This window comes from Rattus norvegicus, chromosome 16, assembly GCF_036323735.1.
Source record: "Rattus norvegicus strain BN/NHsdMcwi chromosome 16, GRCr8, whole genome shotgun sequence".
NCBI lineage: Eukaryota > Metazoa > Chordata > Mammalia > Rodentia > Muridae > Rattus > Rattus norvegicus.
In genome coordinates, this window is record NC_086034.1 from 30294006 (window position 1) to 30310883 (window position 16878).

The 16878-nt window shown below is 38.2% G+C and overlaps 1 protein-coding gene and 1 long non-coding RNA gene across 3 annotated transcripts in view; one reads left to right on the plus strand and one right to left on the minus strand.

Annotated features, from left to right (window-relative positions):
• Tll1 (tolloid-like 1) overlaps positions 1 to 16878 on the plus strand; it is a 201182-nt gene that overhangs the window by 18514 nt on the left and 165790 nt on the right. The window contains exon 2 of one of the 2 annotated variants that reach the window (XM_063275708.1): positions 11845 to 11950. Within the exon in view, the coding sequence (XP_063131778.1) occupies positions 11929 to 11950 (22 nt within the window). The 5' untranslated portion in view covers positions 11845 to 11928. 2 annotated transcript variants of the gene reach the window in all.
• Positions 1 to 16878, minus strand: part of LOC108348393 (uncharacterized) — a 74388-nt gene that overhangs the window by 15855 nt on the left and 41655 nt on the right. The window lies entirely within an intron of this gene.

Genomic DNA, 16878 nt, shown 5'->3' on the forward strand with positions numbered 1-16878 from the left:
ATGTGGTTACATTACACATGGATATATTGGATGTGTACAATATCTCATCCGTGTGTCTATAAAACTCATAGAGTGATCATTTTGAGAGTCTATGAACTAGTATATCTCACATTGCTAGTTTTTTACGACAGTCAACGTGTGTGGGCCCATGTGTGAGCATAAACATGTAAAGCCTGGAGGTTGATGGCTGGGGTTGTATTTTATTGCTCTTTTAAGTTATTCTTTGAGGCAAGAGCCCTCAGTGTAACTCAGAGCATGTCAATGTACATATTCTAGACAGCCAGCTCGTTCCCCAGGTCCCCTGTCTTTGCCTTCTAAGGCTGCAATTCCATAAGGGCTGCTATGCCTTGTGGACACTTACATGGGTTCTAGAGGTCTCATCTCTTGTGCTCTGTCTTGAGAATAAAGTGTTTAACTGCTGAGACATCTCATTCGCTACCAGTTGGAGCCCTTTATACTACTATTTTAACTTTATCTTCATTTTTTCACAGAATCTCATTTGGTGATGCAGGCTCACTTTTGGAACTTGCGATACTTTGTCTTAGCCTCTAAAGTTTGGGGATTATGTGTGCCTTCATGCCTGCTGATAACATTATTTCAACCTCAACTAAATTGTATATTTAGTCACATTTCTTTCATCATTGTCTTCCACTAACATGGCCTCAAAGAGAATTTCATTCTTTTAATTTGTGGAAATGTAGCTGTTCATGTTATGTTAAGGTATTATAACCCTCAACTCCTCATAGAATAATGCTATTCTAAAGTGTTAAAATAATTGCAATTATCATATTCAGCCTATTTGAAGCAGATTATGCAAATGAGTGAAGTTAGCAGTAGTGACTTGTGTACGTGAATAGGGGTCAATTAGAAAGGTCACTCACTGACCCACACTGTGCTGTTCACACATTAATTATAGCTCCCTGTGAGATATGCCATTGAATTACACCATTCTTTCAGTTAAGATTTCTCTCTCTCTTTTCTTTTGAAACACAAGTGTTTTTTTCTGGGTGAACACGAGTCCTGAACATGAAAGATCGGATCTGTTCATCAATATCCATACAAATCCGGATGTTGGCAAAGGCCCTGAAGGAAACTAGCCTGCTTTGCTCAGTGTGCTCCAATAATGCTCTTATTCTTAAATTCTTGCATCATCTCCATTGGTGCCTGTGTGTTTCACAGGGTCAGTCATTGCTGCCATTGGTCTGGAGTTGGTTATAGACCAGGAAATTTTCTTACCTAGGAAGTCTGAAGGAAACACTAACAGCCAATACCGACAGTAGAACTTGAGTGAAATGTCTGGAGTGAGGGGCTAGATGGTGAGGTTTCAATGAGGGAGGCAGGAGGGAGTTAACCGCAACTGAGAGGAAGAAGCCATATGGAAACACATGATTTTATAAGCTAACTTAAAGAAATTAGAAAGAAAAACCCTCCCGAAAGTATCCAAGCGACCCAGTGGCTTTCCAGAACAAAGCTTGTGAGTGTTTATTGGAATGTGTATGTGTTCATGGATTGTTCAGTCAGTACTGAAACACTGTTTTAAAAGGCAAAACCCCATAAAACCTCACAGTGTTCATCATGAGGTAAATGGCTGACTGAATTATGGTACATTTTTAGGAGAATCTAGAAGGAAGGTACTGTAAAAATTAGTTATTTTATACTGGATAACCAATTGCTGTGCTCTTCCCTAGGGAAGACCATTTCTTCCACTCTCAGCACTCCTTGACATCTGTAGTTCTTGGTGTATGTTTGAGGTCATAAGGCCTTTCCCTTATCCGTTTGGACATGAAAACATATATACAAGTAGCATTATACAGAATGAGAAGGTTATAGGGATATATATATATATATATATATATATATATGTGTGTGTGTGTGTGTGTATATATATGTGTGTGTGTGTATGTAAAATAAATATGTATGTACATATAGTCATGTAATAACAATTAATGTAAAGAAAGGCCATGAATTTGAATGAAAGCAAAGAAGGGTATATAACAGGGTTTGGAGAAATGATGTAATTATATTATAATCTCAAAAACAATGAAAGAAAAATGGAAAGAATCAGCTTAAGTATATTTGTTTCCATCTGCAGGAATATTGACAATACATTACAAAAAAAGAAAAAGTTTTCTAAAATATGCATTTTATAGTAAAAGTGTTTATTTTATGTTGTTTACTTATGAATGATAGAGAAAAAATAGGAAAAAATACTTGAAAAGAGATCTGCCCAAGTATTAATGTTTGTTACCTGATGATGAAATTGGAGTGGCCTTGAAGTGTTATGACTTAAAAAGAAATCATGCAAGTATAATGGTTGACTTGTAGAAGCACATATAAATTACTTCAATTTTAAACAACAAAATTCTTTAGAGCATAATAGTAAAGAGATTGTGGAAGCACTCAGTATTTTATAATGCATATTGTGGGGTGGGGTTATTCATTTGAATGAATGCTTATGATTATAGAAGTGACACATGCACAGGACCTGGTACAAACTGCAGTTTTTTATAGGTCTAAATATTTGCATGTGCTGTATATGTATATATGTGTTCATTTTTATGTAGGTATACAAATTATTACATACACAAATTTTCAGAGATATAGACTAGCAAAAAAGATTTTAAATTGAGTAAAATCAATAGATCTATTTTAAAGAATATTTGAGTGTGTAAGGTAATGAAAACCTGATCCATTGTAAAATTTTAAAAGATGGTAATGATGTTTTAAAGGCCAGTAGCAGAAAGAAAAGTATAGTGCTTTGGTTTTAACTTGTTTTATATTTGAGAAAGGAACAGGACACTGAGGAGGGGGTGTGATTATATTTTGATCTCAGATAATTTAAAATAGAACTTACCAGATAATTTTTTGGTGGGCAGAGAAGTGAAGTGTTTAAATTACAAGGAAGAAGCTGAGGTATTGAAATTACTTTGAATTTAATTATTGTAACTTCTCAATAACAGGACTACAATTAGCTAATTAGCAAGCTTTTGTACTTAGTATGTTCCCACTTTGAATTAGGTTCACATTTTCGGCAAAGTTACAGGAGGCGACTAAGAGTCGTTTTTGTCAGCTTCTTTAACTCTCTTTTTCCTCATTGTCATATTGCCTGTGGAATGGTTCTATCAAGGATTCAGAATCACTTCTAAAATTTCAGTTTCATTGATATGAGTTTGCCTTAAAGCTGTTTCGTGTTATCTTGAAATCAGTAAACATCCATTTCAATAATTGGTTGAAGCTAAAGAATATGAAATAAAACAGGCTCAAAAATTCTGATGGCATGAATATATATGAAAATATTCAGTTTTGAATGCTCAATTGAATACATGCGTGCACGCACGCACACACACACACACACACACACACACACACACACACACCTCATAAATAGGTCTGAGTTGCTTTTGAGTAGATAGAAATGACTGGACCACAGTCAACACTAAGTATTTCTCTAGTAATTTATATTTACCAATGATCTTTCATTTATCAAGTATGATTTTTCAACCTTGTATAACAATTATTATTATTAATTATTCCTTTAAAAGATAAATTTAGTTCTAGAGAGATAAAATGATTTTGATACATATTCAGTACCTAAGACTTCTAATTTCAAATCTATTTCTCATAATGTTTCATACTCTAAAGAAAAAAGAAGAAAACACCATCACATGTCAATTGTAGTGAAATCAGGTTAAGAAGGCTAAAAATTAAACTTCAGTGAGAAGAGGCTAGATTCAAAAGCTCCATATGTGTCAAGGAATATATGTGAGGTAGGGTAGGGGCAAGGGCAGAGGCAGAGATAAGAAAGGCTGTGTGTATGCGCATGTGTGCATACGTGTGTGTGTGTGTGTGTGTGTGTGTGTGTGTGTGTGTAAGTAGACTGCACATGAGCATGGTCAGATTAGGGCAACAGTAAGAGAGCACTCAGATCCTGCAAATGGTTTGCAGGCAGAAACACTTGAACATGTTCATGAGCCCAAAGTAGGGTTTTGAAAGGGAGAGACGTAAACATTAACGTTGAATAAGTAGACAATTGGACATTTGAATTTAAAGTTGATAGGAGAGTCTGGGTTTGAGGTCTGAACTTAGAATGTCACTCACAGTAGTAATGCTTCTTTAGTGGGGAGAAGGCTGTTTGTAAGGAAGACAAGTGATCCAGGATCTTGGTTCTGGGATGTAGCAATGCTTTTATTGAAGATGAGGAGGAACCAATATGCAGCCTGATATTTTAAAAATTGTTTTAAGATAAGCTGGAATGATCATATCAACTCCTCTTTTAACCATTTTTGTCTCCCTCCCTGCAGCCACTAGACCCTATGCCTATGAATATACAGCCTTCTAATCCTATAAATTAAAAGAAAATCGGCATCGCGTAGGCTAGAAAACATGTGACATTTGTTTCTCTGAGTCTGATTTGTTTCGTTTACTATGAGGCTCTTTTGTTCCAACTCTATTCCTGCAAATGACAAAATTCCATTCTTGTGTGTGGCTATGTAATAGTCTGCTGTGTATACATGCCACATTATTTTTAAAAGTGTTTATTATTGTTATTAGTGACTGTGTTGATGGTATTAATAGTGTTAACTGTAAGATGATGTCATTATGCAGGTGAAGGCAGGTACAAGATAGAATGAGGCCTGTCATTGGACGAGAAGGGAGGATGGGCGGGAGAAACGTTTTGGAGAGAAGCAGCAAAGAGAACATGGAGGCAGATGTTAAGATTCTTCTCTGCACATTTACAGGTTGCTATGAATATTCTTAAGGGGTGGATGTGTACAGTATTTTGTGTATCTAGATGAGCAAACTGTATGTTACCTATGTGGGCAATTATATCTTATCAATTGGATCAGAAAAAAAAAAAGATAAGCTGGAATGAAGCTAGTTAGAATGGAAAAAGCTGTAGTTATGATAAAATATAGACAGCCATTTTCCTGACCATGCCCCGAGCCTCTTACTATAATAAACATTGATACACGTAAGTGAAGTCCACTTTTTTCTTACTGATAAACTTTTGGGTGTTGTGTCAAAGAATGTTTATTTATTTTATTTATTTTAGTTTTTGTTGTATCTCCTCCTCCTCTTCCTTATGAAGAAACTGATTCAAAAGAAAGTGGAAAGTTTGCTTGTGATTTTATAATAACAGCCTATTTTTTATCCCAATAAGACATGCTCTGGTCCATGAAGACAGAGGTATCAATACATTTCTAGAGTGATGTGCTTTATAAGTGGAGACGATCAGTGGTCAAGTAGCCAAGTAACAGACACTGGGAGGCACAAAAGATTTAAAGGACACATGCTGGTGTGCTCTGTAAGAGAGACCCAGTTAGGCTTCAGCATTAGCTGAGAGGAAGCATGGGTGCCAGACCCGTCTGCTTAGGTCTCTGAAAGCTTGAACCCGGTTTCCCAAGGCTAGCCTTGCAGAGCACATGTCTTTCACAAGGGTTTGCACACTCATTAAAACGTCTGAGAGGTCACAGACTCCAGACTGACTTCAGGTTCAGGTTAGACTGAGAGTGGGAGGAAGAATAGACTTCCTTTTAGCGCAACTGTGTTTATAGCTAGGATATGTTGCTTCCTTTAACTTAATAGCAGAAGTGAAAATGGGAAATAATCAAGGTAAAAATTCACTCAAGAACTCTCTAGTAGAAAGATACAGCACATATCTATATGGCCTCTAAATCTTAGTTTCTCCTTTTATAAAGTTTGACAGATTGACCTCCAAGTCCCTAAAACAAAATAATGTCTACATCCTGTGATGCTAAATGGGGCCACATGTTCCAGGATGTAGGACTTTTTTATACCTAAAATGTAAAATCAAATGATTGTAGTAATATATTCAAGAAGATCAGGTGGCTCAAATTCAGGGATTTTTTTTATATAAAATAATGTTTATTATAATGCAGGTCAGAATTAAGGATTTTTAAAATAATGTACTATTCAAATAATCACACTGATCACTTGAAATAGTTCTAGTTATTATCCATTGTCCAATTTTACCTATGCAAAGACTTGGGATTTACTAAGGTTTATTAACATTTCTAGACTATGCAGCTGCTATCTGATGAAACACAAAATACTTAAAGATTTGTTTTCTTTTCATACGTGTGTGTGTGTGTGTGTGTGTGTGTGTGTGTGTGTGTGTGTGTGTGTACATGAGTTCAGAGCCCACATTGGCTCGAGGTGTCAGATTCACCATGGAGATGGAGTTACAGGCAATTTTGAGTTGCACAACATAAGACCTTAGACTCAAGCAAGGATCACCTGCAAAATCAGAATGCACACTTTTTAAAATTATTATTTTCTCAGATATAACATCCCAGCTGAAGTTTGTTTTCCGTCCTCTTCTCTCAGCCCCTCCTTCTGACATCCTCTTTCTTCCAGGCCTACCCCTTCTTCATTTCTCTTCAGAAAAGAACAGGCCTCTCAAGGATGTCAACCAAACATGTCATAACATAGTGTAATAAGACTAGGCATATCTCCTTATATTAAGGCTGGACTAGGTAACCCAGTAGGAGGAAAGGGGCCCCAAAAGCAAGCAAAAGAGTAAGAGACAGCCCCACTTCCACTGTTCTGTGTCCCACAAATCCATCAAGATACACAACCACAATTTACATGCACTCTTAACCACTGAACCTTCTCTCTAGCCATCCCGTCCCATCCTAATTGATGAATATCTCTTCCTTGTCTTTTGATCATGTGACATGTCACATCTGATGACTCACTTCAGCATGCTCAGAAAGAGAAAGCAAGGTCAGTTTGACTTTGGTCAAGTTTCTCCATTTTAAGTCTCATCTTTCTTTTCAAGGCAGTGGTTCAACTTAAAGTCCCACCCATGCCTCAAATGAAATAATCTACCCACATATTCTGTGTAAATGCATAACTTCAATTTTAATGCCCTGAGGGGTAAATGTACCATAATACATGTAATACACGGACCTGTTTAACAGTATTTCTTTTTGCTACAGAGACATTTAAGTCAGGGAAGTCCTTAAACACGGCATTTTCTCCATAGACGGAAACCAAAACAGTGGTTTTTCTGATAGAGGCACCTTTTCCTTGGTTTAACAAATTTCCTGAGGGTTTTCCTGGCTCCAATGTATCATCTTACTCAGATTGCTGGACCTGACACTCTGACTTCAGTTTCTCCTTTAATTATCATTCTGGGAGGCCTGCTAGTGCTAGCCCAATCCTTTCTTGCTTTATACTTCTCATTCCAAAACTTGATTAGCTTTTCTTCCTTTTCTCCTTAGCCACCCAGTCTCTGGAACCCATGTCCATCCTGGTTAAGTCTGCCCAAGGGAGCATCTTTAGCAATAGGTTCTGAAGTATAGATCAGAGTGCAGGCTTCCTATCTGGATTGGACATAAAGATCACTGTTGAAATGAATGAGTTTTTGTTTATTTAGTCTTTGTATTGCCTGAGGTAAGATCCTCTGAGTTCAGTGATTTGAGAAGTTGAGAAGGAAGGACTAACCAAAATATTATTGTACATTATATTTATTGTGTATTATTTCATTATAGAATCTTGCAAAGGAACTTTAGTATTGAGAGCAAATTGTAAATGCCAGAGAGTGTATCTGTTAATACTTACAACTGTTTGAGGACATCACAGCTAATTAGATTTAGAATTACATATCCCACAGGGTTCTTCATCTTACTTTATAACAAATAGAAACATTTTAGGTTGAGTTCCTGCTTGTTTTCTGTCTCTAATCACAATACTACTTTAATTATGCTTTAGCGTCCACAAGCAAAACTTTTATTCAAATAATGATTGTGCCCCACACAGTGCGAAAGAAGCACATGTTTATTCCAAAGCATTTCTGAACTGAAAGATTTTGGCCAAGTTTCCCAATACATACTTATCTTACTTGAATAACAAATCCATTTCATTTTGAAAAAAATAGTGTTCAATGTTGTCAAGATGACAATCTTCCATGAAACTAAAGCTAATTGCATTAACTGATCTCATACATATTTCATAAATATCTATGTATGCTAAACATTGTTTGAATGCCAGAGAAACCATGTCTTCATGTTCCTATAAGTGTTAGTAGTGGGAGAGAGCCCTTTTAAAGCTGAGTTTACTTGTATGACTCTCCATGCTACTTTTTCTTCTGAGAAAGACCACATAGATTACTTCTGAACTGTTGGCTTAATTATAGAGAACTCCTGAAAGCATATAAAATGATATATAATTTACTCACCCGAGCAACACATAGGTCAAAGCAGATCTTGCTTAGGCATGAAAATCTAGTTGAAAATGTGTTAATATTGTGTTCCCAGGCTCTAACCCTGTTTTACTGAGCCCATCTGCCCTGTGTCTCAGCCTTAATTTGCAGTCATGAAAAATGACAGCTGTCTCATGGTAGCCAATTAAACTGAGTTATTATATAAAGGATTTATATATTAGGTTATCTTATCTCCAGTTTGTAGCATCAAGGGGTAAATTAAGGAATGACAAGAAAGCCCATGAGTTAAATCTGAACAATTCTCCCTTATATTTAATCATTTCTCGCTGCATCAAGAGTTTATATGTGGAAATGCCTAATTACCTTTTACACACACTACGTTCATTTGATGATGTTTTCTCTCAGCATTTGTAATCTGTTGGTATGTGTGCAATATTTATAGGGTTGCTTTCTTCTCAGTATTTCAGAGAACCAAAGATTCTCCTCACAACATTTACCTATGCATACTTACCCTTTTTTTTCAGATTGTATTTCTGAATAAGTTACATCTATCTACCTATCTATCTATCTATCTATCTATCTATCTATCTATCTATCTATCATCTATCTCATAGTAGCTTCATTGAGGTTTTAGGTAATATATAATATGGAAAATGTATTCTTTGAAACAGTTTTACATTAAATATATACTATCAAATTGTGAGTATATGTCTACCAGCAAAATAGGACTACTACTTAATAAAATAGTACATGTGTGGATGGAAAGAACTGAGGAGCACCTGTAAATGTTGTCAGTACAGTCATTCAGATGCACAGAGTACTTTCAAGATTTCAGGGAAGGTCATGTGAGGCCAGGAGGACCAAGCTAGCTCAGGATTACCTGAGAGAAACTTCATGATCCTGCCTTCACACCAAGACACCTAGTGTGGATAATGACAGTGTCTGTAGAGCTGTGATATTACAGACTTTACCTGTAGGCTAGCAAGCTGCTACCATTTAACAGGTTCTGGCAGAAATTCTTCCGGCATATTTTTTTTAGACACTAAAACCTTCATTATGCCTGGCATTGCCAAGGGCGTGACCTTTGTGTCTGTGGAAACTGTTCTGTTCTTGTGCTCTGAATCCTTTGGGGCTGACACAGGATAGGTAGCCCAGGCAGAAACTAAGAATGGGGAGGATTTTTTGAGACCATAAAGAGCACTGAGCTTGGGGACTTGTTAAAATAAGCTGTAAGTCAACCCAACCAAGCTTTGCCCCAGAGAGATAGATGATAGATAGATGATGATGAAGATAAATAGATAGATGAATGATAAATAGATGATAGAGATAGTCAGACACACAGAGACACAGACACGCACCTAGAGAGAGAGAGAAAGAGAGAGAGAGAGAGAGAGAGAGAGAGAGAGAGAGAGAGCGCAGAAATGATCATTCTTCTACACATAGCCAACTCCGCTGTCACAGTAGACATCTATTGTGGGTTGACATCTTATTTGGGAAGGAACTGACCCAAATGTAGGAAGTCTTCCTCCAGTTTGTGACTAGAGCTTTTCCCTATGCAGAAAATATGAATTGCCTTCCAAAATCACTTAAAAAGATGAGTGTCCAGGGTGGCCCTAAAGACAATAAACAGACAAGCCAATTCCCATTGACTAGAGGTTGTGGCAATGGTCCTAGATTCCTGTGTCAGTGAGAATCTTTCTTCCACAGTCAGATGCATGGGCTATAGGATTCTACAGGACCCCAGACAGCCTCAGTGGGGATGGTGTGCCCTCCTCTACTTAAGGAGCTGCAAGCTCTAGAAACCTTCACAGGTCAAGGGGATGCTCTGAAATAAAAGATCTTTGCTACATTCCCTATTTGTATTACATCCATTTCCCTTTAATTTTGTGTCCCATATTGGCTTCTGCTCTTTGAAAGACAGCTAAAGGCAAGAGAATGCACATTGAACACCTCTATGTTTTAAATACTTGGAGTTTATGTGATATGGGAGAAAGGATTGTAATGAATGGCAGGCAGCATGCTGGGATATTTAAGTCTTAGACTGATGCTAGTTGATTTCCTTTGAAAAGGACTCAGACCAAGGTGAATTGACACATGCAAGAGAGATACACGATGAAGCAAATGGAGAAACAGGGTAAAATGCATGTAGAGGGTCTATGTGGTTTACTGTATAACCATTTCAACTTTTTACAATTATTTCCATTTCATAATAAATTGTTGAGAAAATCACAACATAATGTTGTAGTTGATAGCTGAAGAAAGGGGAGTTTCTGCAGAGTAAGATTAAAGCCATCTGCAGTGTCTGAAGTGATTTGTAGAGGAAACAGCATCCTGTCAGACCTTTGTGAAGTCATAGTATTAAACCCATGAATGTAAACAGTCTTGGTCTCTTAAACTTATTGGTTTGCTTTCTCTAATTTGCATTTTGAGTTTGGGCAGCTTCCCCAAACTGATGGGATTAGTTTATGATGTGGAATGAAACTTTTCTCTGGTGGATAAACCTCAGAGCTATCAAGGCTGTGCATTTGCTGGAGCTTGAGAGATGGCTTTGCACAATGGTTCTCAACTTGTGAGTCAAGACCCATTTGGGGGTCAACTGAGCCTTGCCCATCACAGGGATCATAAATCAAATATACCACATATAGGTTATTCATATTACTATTCATAACAGTAGCAAAATGACAGTTATGAAATAGCAACAAAAATAGTTTTGCGGTTGGGAGTCACTACCCAGGAAGGTTTGTATTAAAGAGTCACAGCATTAGGACACTTGGGAGCCACTGCCTCAGAGGTTAAAAGATCTTACTGTTCTTGCAGAGAATATCAGTTCAGTTCTTTGTATCTGTATGGTGGCTCATAACTCTTAACCAACTGTAAGGCTAGTTTCAGGGGATACAATGCCTTCTACTAGCCTCCTTGGGTACTTGTTATATACATGGCACATAGGCAACACACACACACACACACACACACACACACACACACACACACACACACCTAAAACAAATGAAGAATTCACATTTCCTGAGAATGAGAAGTGTCAAACTTGTACATCTCCAGCATCCTTAAACTAGACTGGTCAGATAGTCTTAATCAGAGGTGAGGAGAAGCACATTGGTACATCTATCTAGTCAGTTATCCAAGTTTTAAGCATGTATTAATTTCATTCTATACCTCATAATAAAAGGGTAAATGTACATTAAACAAGTTTAGCTATCAGTATATATTATGTTTTTAAAGGCATCATAGAATAAGCAAAAAGCAATGTATTCTAATTGGAGTTTTCCCAAATATCAAATTAGATACTATTTAATCTTACTGTTATTTACAGTTTGTAAATTTCATATTTCATAAACAGCTAACTGATTTTCTATACAATCTAGTAGCATGTTTACTATTGGGATATGTATTATAGTAATAAAGGTTAAATTTTCAATTGGATGGCAGCATGAAGAAAGGGCTTATAACCCACTTGTGACTCATCCTTTGGAGGAGTGCAGTTTATTCTCAACATCCTTAACCGGTCTGTCTGTGGTGGGATGATAGTGTAGCCTCAAACAGCTTGTGGCAAAACATGGATGCAGAGTTAGTGCCTCTCCTGTAGGCCTTGTTTAAAACACTCACTGTGGGATACTGCTGTGCTTCTTTACCTCCAGGCCGACCACTGCTCTATGCAGTGTTGGGGCAATGCCTGGGCAGCCTGAGCCCTTGAAGTTCAAGAAGGAACATCTGGACTTCTCATGATGGGAGGTCAGAGGCAATGTAAGTGACTTCCTAATTTGGGGGGGCTAAATCCCTTCAGTGTCTGAGGTCTGTACAATGTTAGCCATAGAAGTGGTCTCCCTATGTGTTTAACACCATCATACCCTGATAGATCACCATGGGCCTCAGATTTACAAGAGTTTCTCTGCTGTCCCTCTAGTGAAAATACAGTTTAAAGGGTGGACAAACTTGGTCTTGGTTTCTGTTGTGTAATTTGGACAGTTTTCACTTTTCTGAAGTCTGAACAGGTGGTAAGTGGAAACTCTATCTTTTAGGCTACTCTCAAATTTCATGGCAACTTAAACAGCGTTGCTAAGCATTGCTGCTCAGATGTAGCTCTGTGTGTTTGTTAATGTTAGTTAATGGAGTCTGAATCATGAAAGGCTTTTCAAAGTTAAAGCAGTTAGGCTTGATGGTAGAGGCTGGTGATCCAAGCTGCTCAGAGGACGCATTATGAGGAAGATTACAGTTCAAGCTCTGCTTGGGCCATGGAGCAAGTTCATGACACTCTGAAAACTCAGTGAAATTGCAGCTGCAAGTGAATACAGGGCTGGAAATGGACCTCAGTCACAGAGCGTCTGAGCAGCAGATGTGAAAGCCCTGAATACCATCCCTGGTACTGTCGAAATGAATAAGGAGTAGTCGAGTGGAAAGGATGTTTGCTTTTGATAAATTGCATGGGACCAGAATTAAGGTGTTTGCATTGAAAAAACTAATGAAGCAGTGATGTTTACATTTAATTACCATTTTCATTAAAAACAGAGGTAGAAAAGGAAATATTAGAATACCATCAAGTTATATTTTCATCAGGTCCTAGGACTCTAAATCTCATTGCAAATGATTATATAACTGTTTGTAAGCTATTTGGTAACATGTGCCCTCATGTACTTGGATTCCAGAATTTCTGTGCAATGTCAAATATTTTGTCAGTATGAAGGGAAGATGAAATTCTGCAAGAAGGATGAGTGTTAGCTTCATCTCTTCTAGTTTCTTGTTTAAATAGATTTGAGGAATTAGTGCGAGATGAGTGATCTTTTCCCTCCTGTCTACTGTCCTTAACCAATCTATTAAGCAATCCATTGAAGTAGAAAGCACTGGGCATAGTAGGCAGCTTACACGAATACGGAACTCCCACATGTACTCCGGGTTCATGTTTCCACACCTCTGAGGCATTAGCTTGAGGCACTTCCTCACCAACTGTGCTCAATTGTAAGGAGCAAATAAGAGTATATCTATCTGTGGAAGAAATTTTGTTAACTCTAAAACTCTGATAAATTTTTTGTTAATCATTTGGAGGTGACACTTAGAAAAGAATTAAAATTATCTGCATGTTTTATACAATAATTTTAGAGATTGAACTATTCGCTTTTACATGGTTTGGTTTAAAAACCCCCCAAGGAAATAAGTAACTATCATATAATGCACAAACAGAATGCACAGGATGCCATTACCATATGTATGAAAAGCAACTTTAGTTAGCATGGTGCGCTTAGGGTCAAGCTCTCCCTGCTTTCCCAGGTAACTTCCACTAATTTCCACTTCCTCCCCCTTTACCTCGCCATTCCTCCCACTTTTTACATTTTCCCAACGTTAGTTGACTTTTCTGCTTTGTCTGTGGGTCTTAAGTTTTTTTTACCCCATGAATTCTTTTCTATCAGTCATCATGTTACTTAGATTTGCCCTGGCAGGCGTTCTCCAAAAACATTTTTGACATCCTTCCCTTGATAGCTTATAGTGAGACAAGGGAAGTTCTAAGCTGCTGGACCAGAACAAAGGAGAGCAACATTGCTCCCCAGTGAGCCATGTGGTGCTGACAGGTGTGTATGGTCACAATTCAGCTGAGGAGGCTGCTCTGTGGTTTACCTCTCTAGCTGAGTTGGCCACACTTTCAATTAACTTTCTAAAGCCACACCACCACCTGTTTTACATGGAGTGACTCAGAGGAGAACAGAAGCATAGACAGTAATGTATGAAAGGAAACCAGACAGTTCGAGAAAAGAAACATAGCGATCTAAAAAGAAGGAGGGGTGTGATTTTAGATGCAAAAGGCCATTGCATGAAAAAGACAAAGAAACTACTTTCTGTCTGCTGTGGCTGGTCAGAACTGATTTCAAAAACACTGACAGCCACTCTGGGGCGCCAGGAAAGGGTGCACTCCAATAGACCAAGGCCAAGAGCGCTAGGCCCAGGGAGAAGGTAAAAGTGACCATGTAACAGGAGGCAAAGAACATGTTTATCTTGCCGTTAGCAGTTTAAACATTGTGAATTCAAGAGCAATATATAATTTAAAAGGATTTTTGACTGGCTAGCCTCAAATATACTCTGGCATTCTTTGTAATTGACTGTTTCTTTTGGAAACCTACAGTGGAAAGAGAGGTGTAGAAAGCTTGGTGTTTGTGTGAACATGGCTCAGTATTCTCTAATTCCCCCAAAGCTGTTAAAAACTGAGATTTATTTTCTCATTTAAAAAATATATTAAGGATCCTTTTTGTTCTCCTATGTTGTTTTTTTCTTTCTTTTCTTTCTTGGTCATGAGGCACAGTCAAGTTTCTGTTGATGCAAAATGACTGATACATTTTTATATCTAATCAGAAAGGTAGTGACCCATTAATTTGAGAGACATTTGGTGGGTATTAGCTTAGAACTTTCGAGGTTGTTTTCTATTTAGAAATGCTGGGGATTAAAACTAGCTGCTGTACTCACTGGACACACACTCTACCACTTGCTGCATTCATAGCTGGATTGCAGGGTTTGTATATGTGTGAACACTGAAACTTTAAGAACAAAGATGGCATTTGAATAGCACCTGCTTTCTGTTCCAGATCTTGTTAAAGACCCAAGTGCAGGACAGTGTCTGAGTGTGCTGGCCTTTGCCACATCTGAGTGTGCCAGTCTTTGCTCACTTTGTCTGCTTCTTTCACCTTCAGGTGACGACTGTGAGGCACTGTGCATCCCTGATTTCAGGCAAGACTCCCTATCACCAAAAGCTTGCACTTGCCTTTGGATAAATGACCAGCAAAGTATACCTTATGAGCTAAAGGATCACAGCAAAGCACATTCCCTTCCTGGTTTGTCTTGGCGGTGAAGCTTGGAATCAATAACCCCATTGACACCTAGAGCTCTGCAAATGAGTATTTAGTACAGTCACATGTGGTAGTTCCTGCAAAATATGGATATCACCCTGAATGGTTGTTATTTATAAAGTTAGCATAGACCTCAAAGTATAGTAGCAATATTTACAGTCTTTGGTAATAGAGTTTTCTGACATATGGAATTAGGTTATCAGTATTTTGTCTGGGAAGTTTCAAATAAGATACAACTTTACTCATGCAAATATTTAAAGTGGTTTGGTGGGAGCGCTAGACAATCTAACTTAAATGGAAATTTAAAATTATGGATCCTGCCATGGACCAATGAGTTGATGACTTTAGGTGTAGGTTGCTAGCCTTGGTGTCCCAGAGACCCAGATAGCCAGACAACTTTGGAAGCTGTGGAATGGAAGATAACAAACACATGTGCTTGCCTCATTCTTTCTCATTGCCCTTTTCATTTGTAACATGTAAATTCAAGATTAAGACCATACTGAAGCTGTAACATTCAGAGTGGGAAAGATGTCTGGTTGAATCTTCATGCTAGAACATATACTGCTTCTCTTAAATGAATTTAAATCCATGAATAACTATTTAGATGATTAAAAAAACTCTGGTATGTGCATATGACATGACTTGTACTTATTTCTACTTGTTCTCTTCCTTCTGTCTTCTTTCCTTCTCTCTTTCTCTGTTTCTTTCTTCTTTCATTTTTACATTCTGACTGCAGTTTTCATCCCTTCTCTTTTCACAGTTCTTCTCCCTCTTCTCCCTTCCCCCAACTCCTCCTCCTTTCTCTTCATAAAAGAGCAGCCCCCCCCCCCCATGGATATCAACTAGCTATGGCATATTAAGTTTCAGGAAGGTTTTAAGGCTAGATGAGACAACTCAACAGGACGAAGGGGTCCTAAAGGCAGGCAAAGGAGACAGAGAAAGCCTCTGCTACCACAGTTAGGAGTCCCACAAGAAGGCTAAGCTACAGTTACATATATGCACTGTGCATGCTCTCTGGGTTGTGGTTCAGTGACTGTGATCCCCTATGAACCCAGGTTAGCTGATGCTGTAGGTTTCCTTGTGGTGTCCTTGACCCATCTAGCTCCTTCAATCTTTTACCCTCTCTTCTACAGGATCCCCCAAGCCCCACCTAATGTTTGGTTTTTCATATCTGCATCTATTCCTATCAACTCTCTGATGACAGTTGGGCTAGTCACCAATCTGAGTATCGCAGAATATCATTAGGAATCATTTTATTAACTTTTTTTTGGACATTCGTGTTTGATGTTATCCTAGGTTCCTAAAGCTATCTTGTGATGAAATGTTCTTTTCTTACTTGAAAGGTGATTGGGTAGTAAACAGGAAGCTACTCTTTCAGGAAGCTGCAACTTTGACATCTGACCGTTTTGCCGCCTTGTCATGGTGGTCTTACGGTTTCTATTGCTGTGTTGAAACACCATGATCAAAAGCAAGTTGGGAAGGAAAAGGGTTTATTTGGCTTACACTTCCACATCACAGTCCAATAAAGGAAGTCAGGACAGGAACTCAGGCAGGGCTGGAACCTGGAGGCAGAGCTGTTGCAGAGAACCAGGGAGAGCTGTTGCTGGCTTACTAAACATGGCTTGCTCAACCTGCTTTCAAGGATCGAATCAAGGACTACCAGCCCAATGATGACACCACCCACGATGGGCTGCTCCCTCCTCCATCAATCAATGATTAAGAAAATGCCAATTAATTAGGAGAAGCATTGTCTTAAATGAAGTTTCTTCCCTTCAGATAACACTAACTTGTGTCAAGTTGACATAAAACTTGCCAGGACAATGGCGTTGCCTAAGTTTCAGAGGT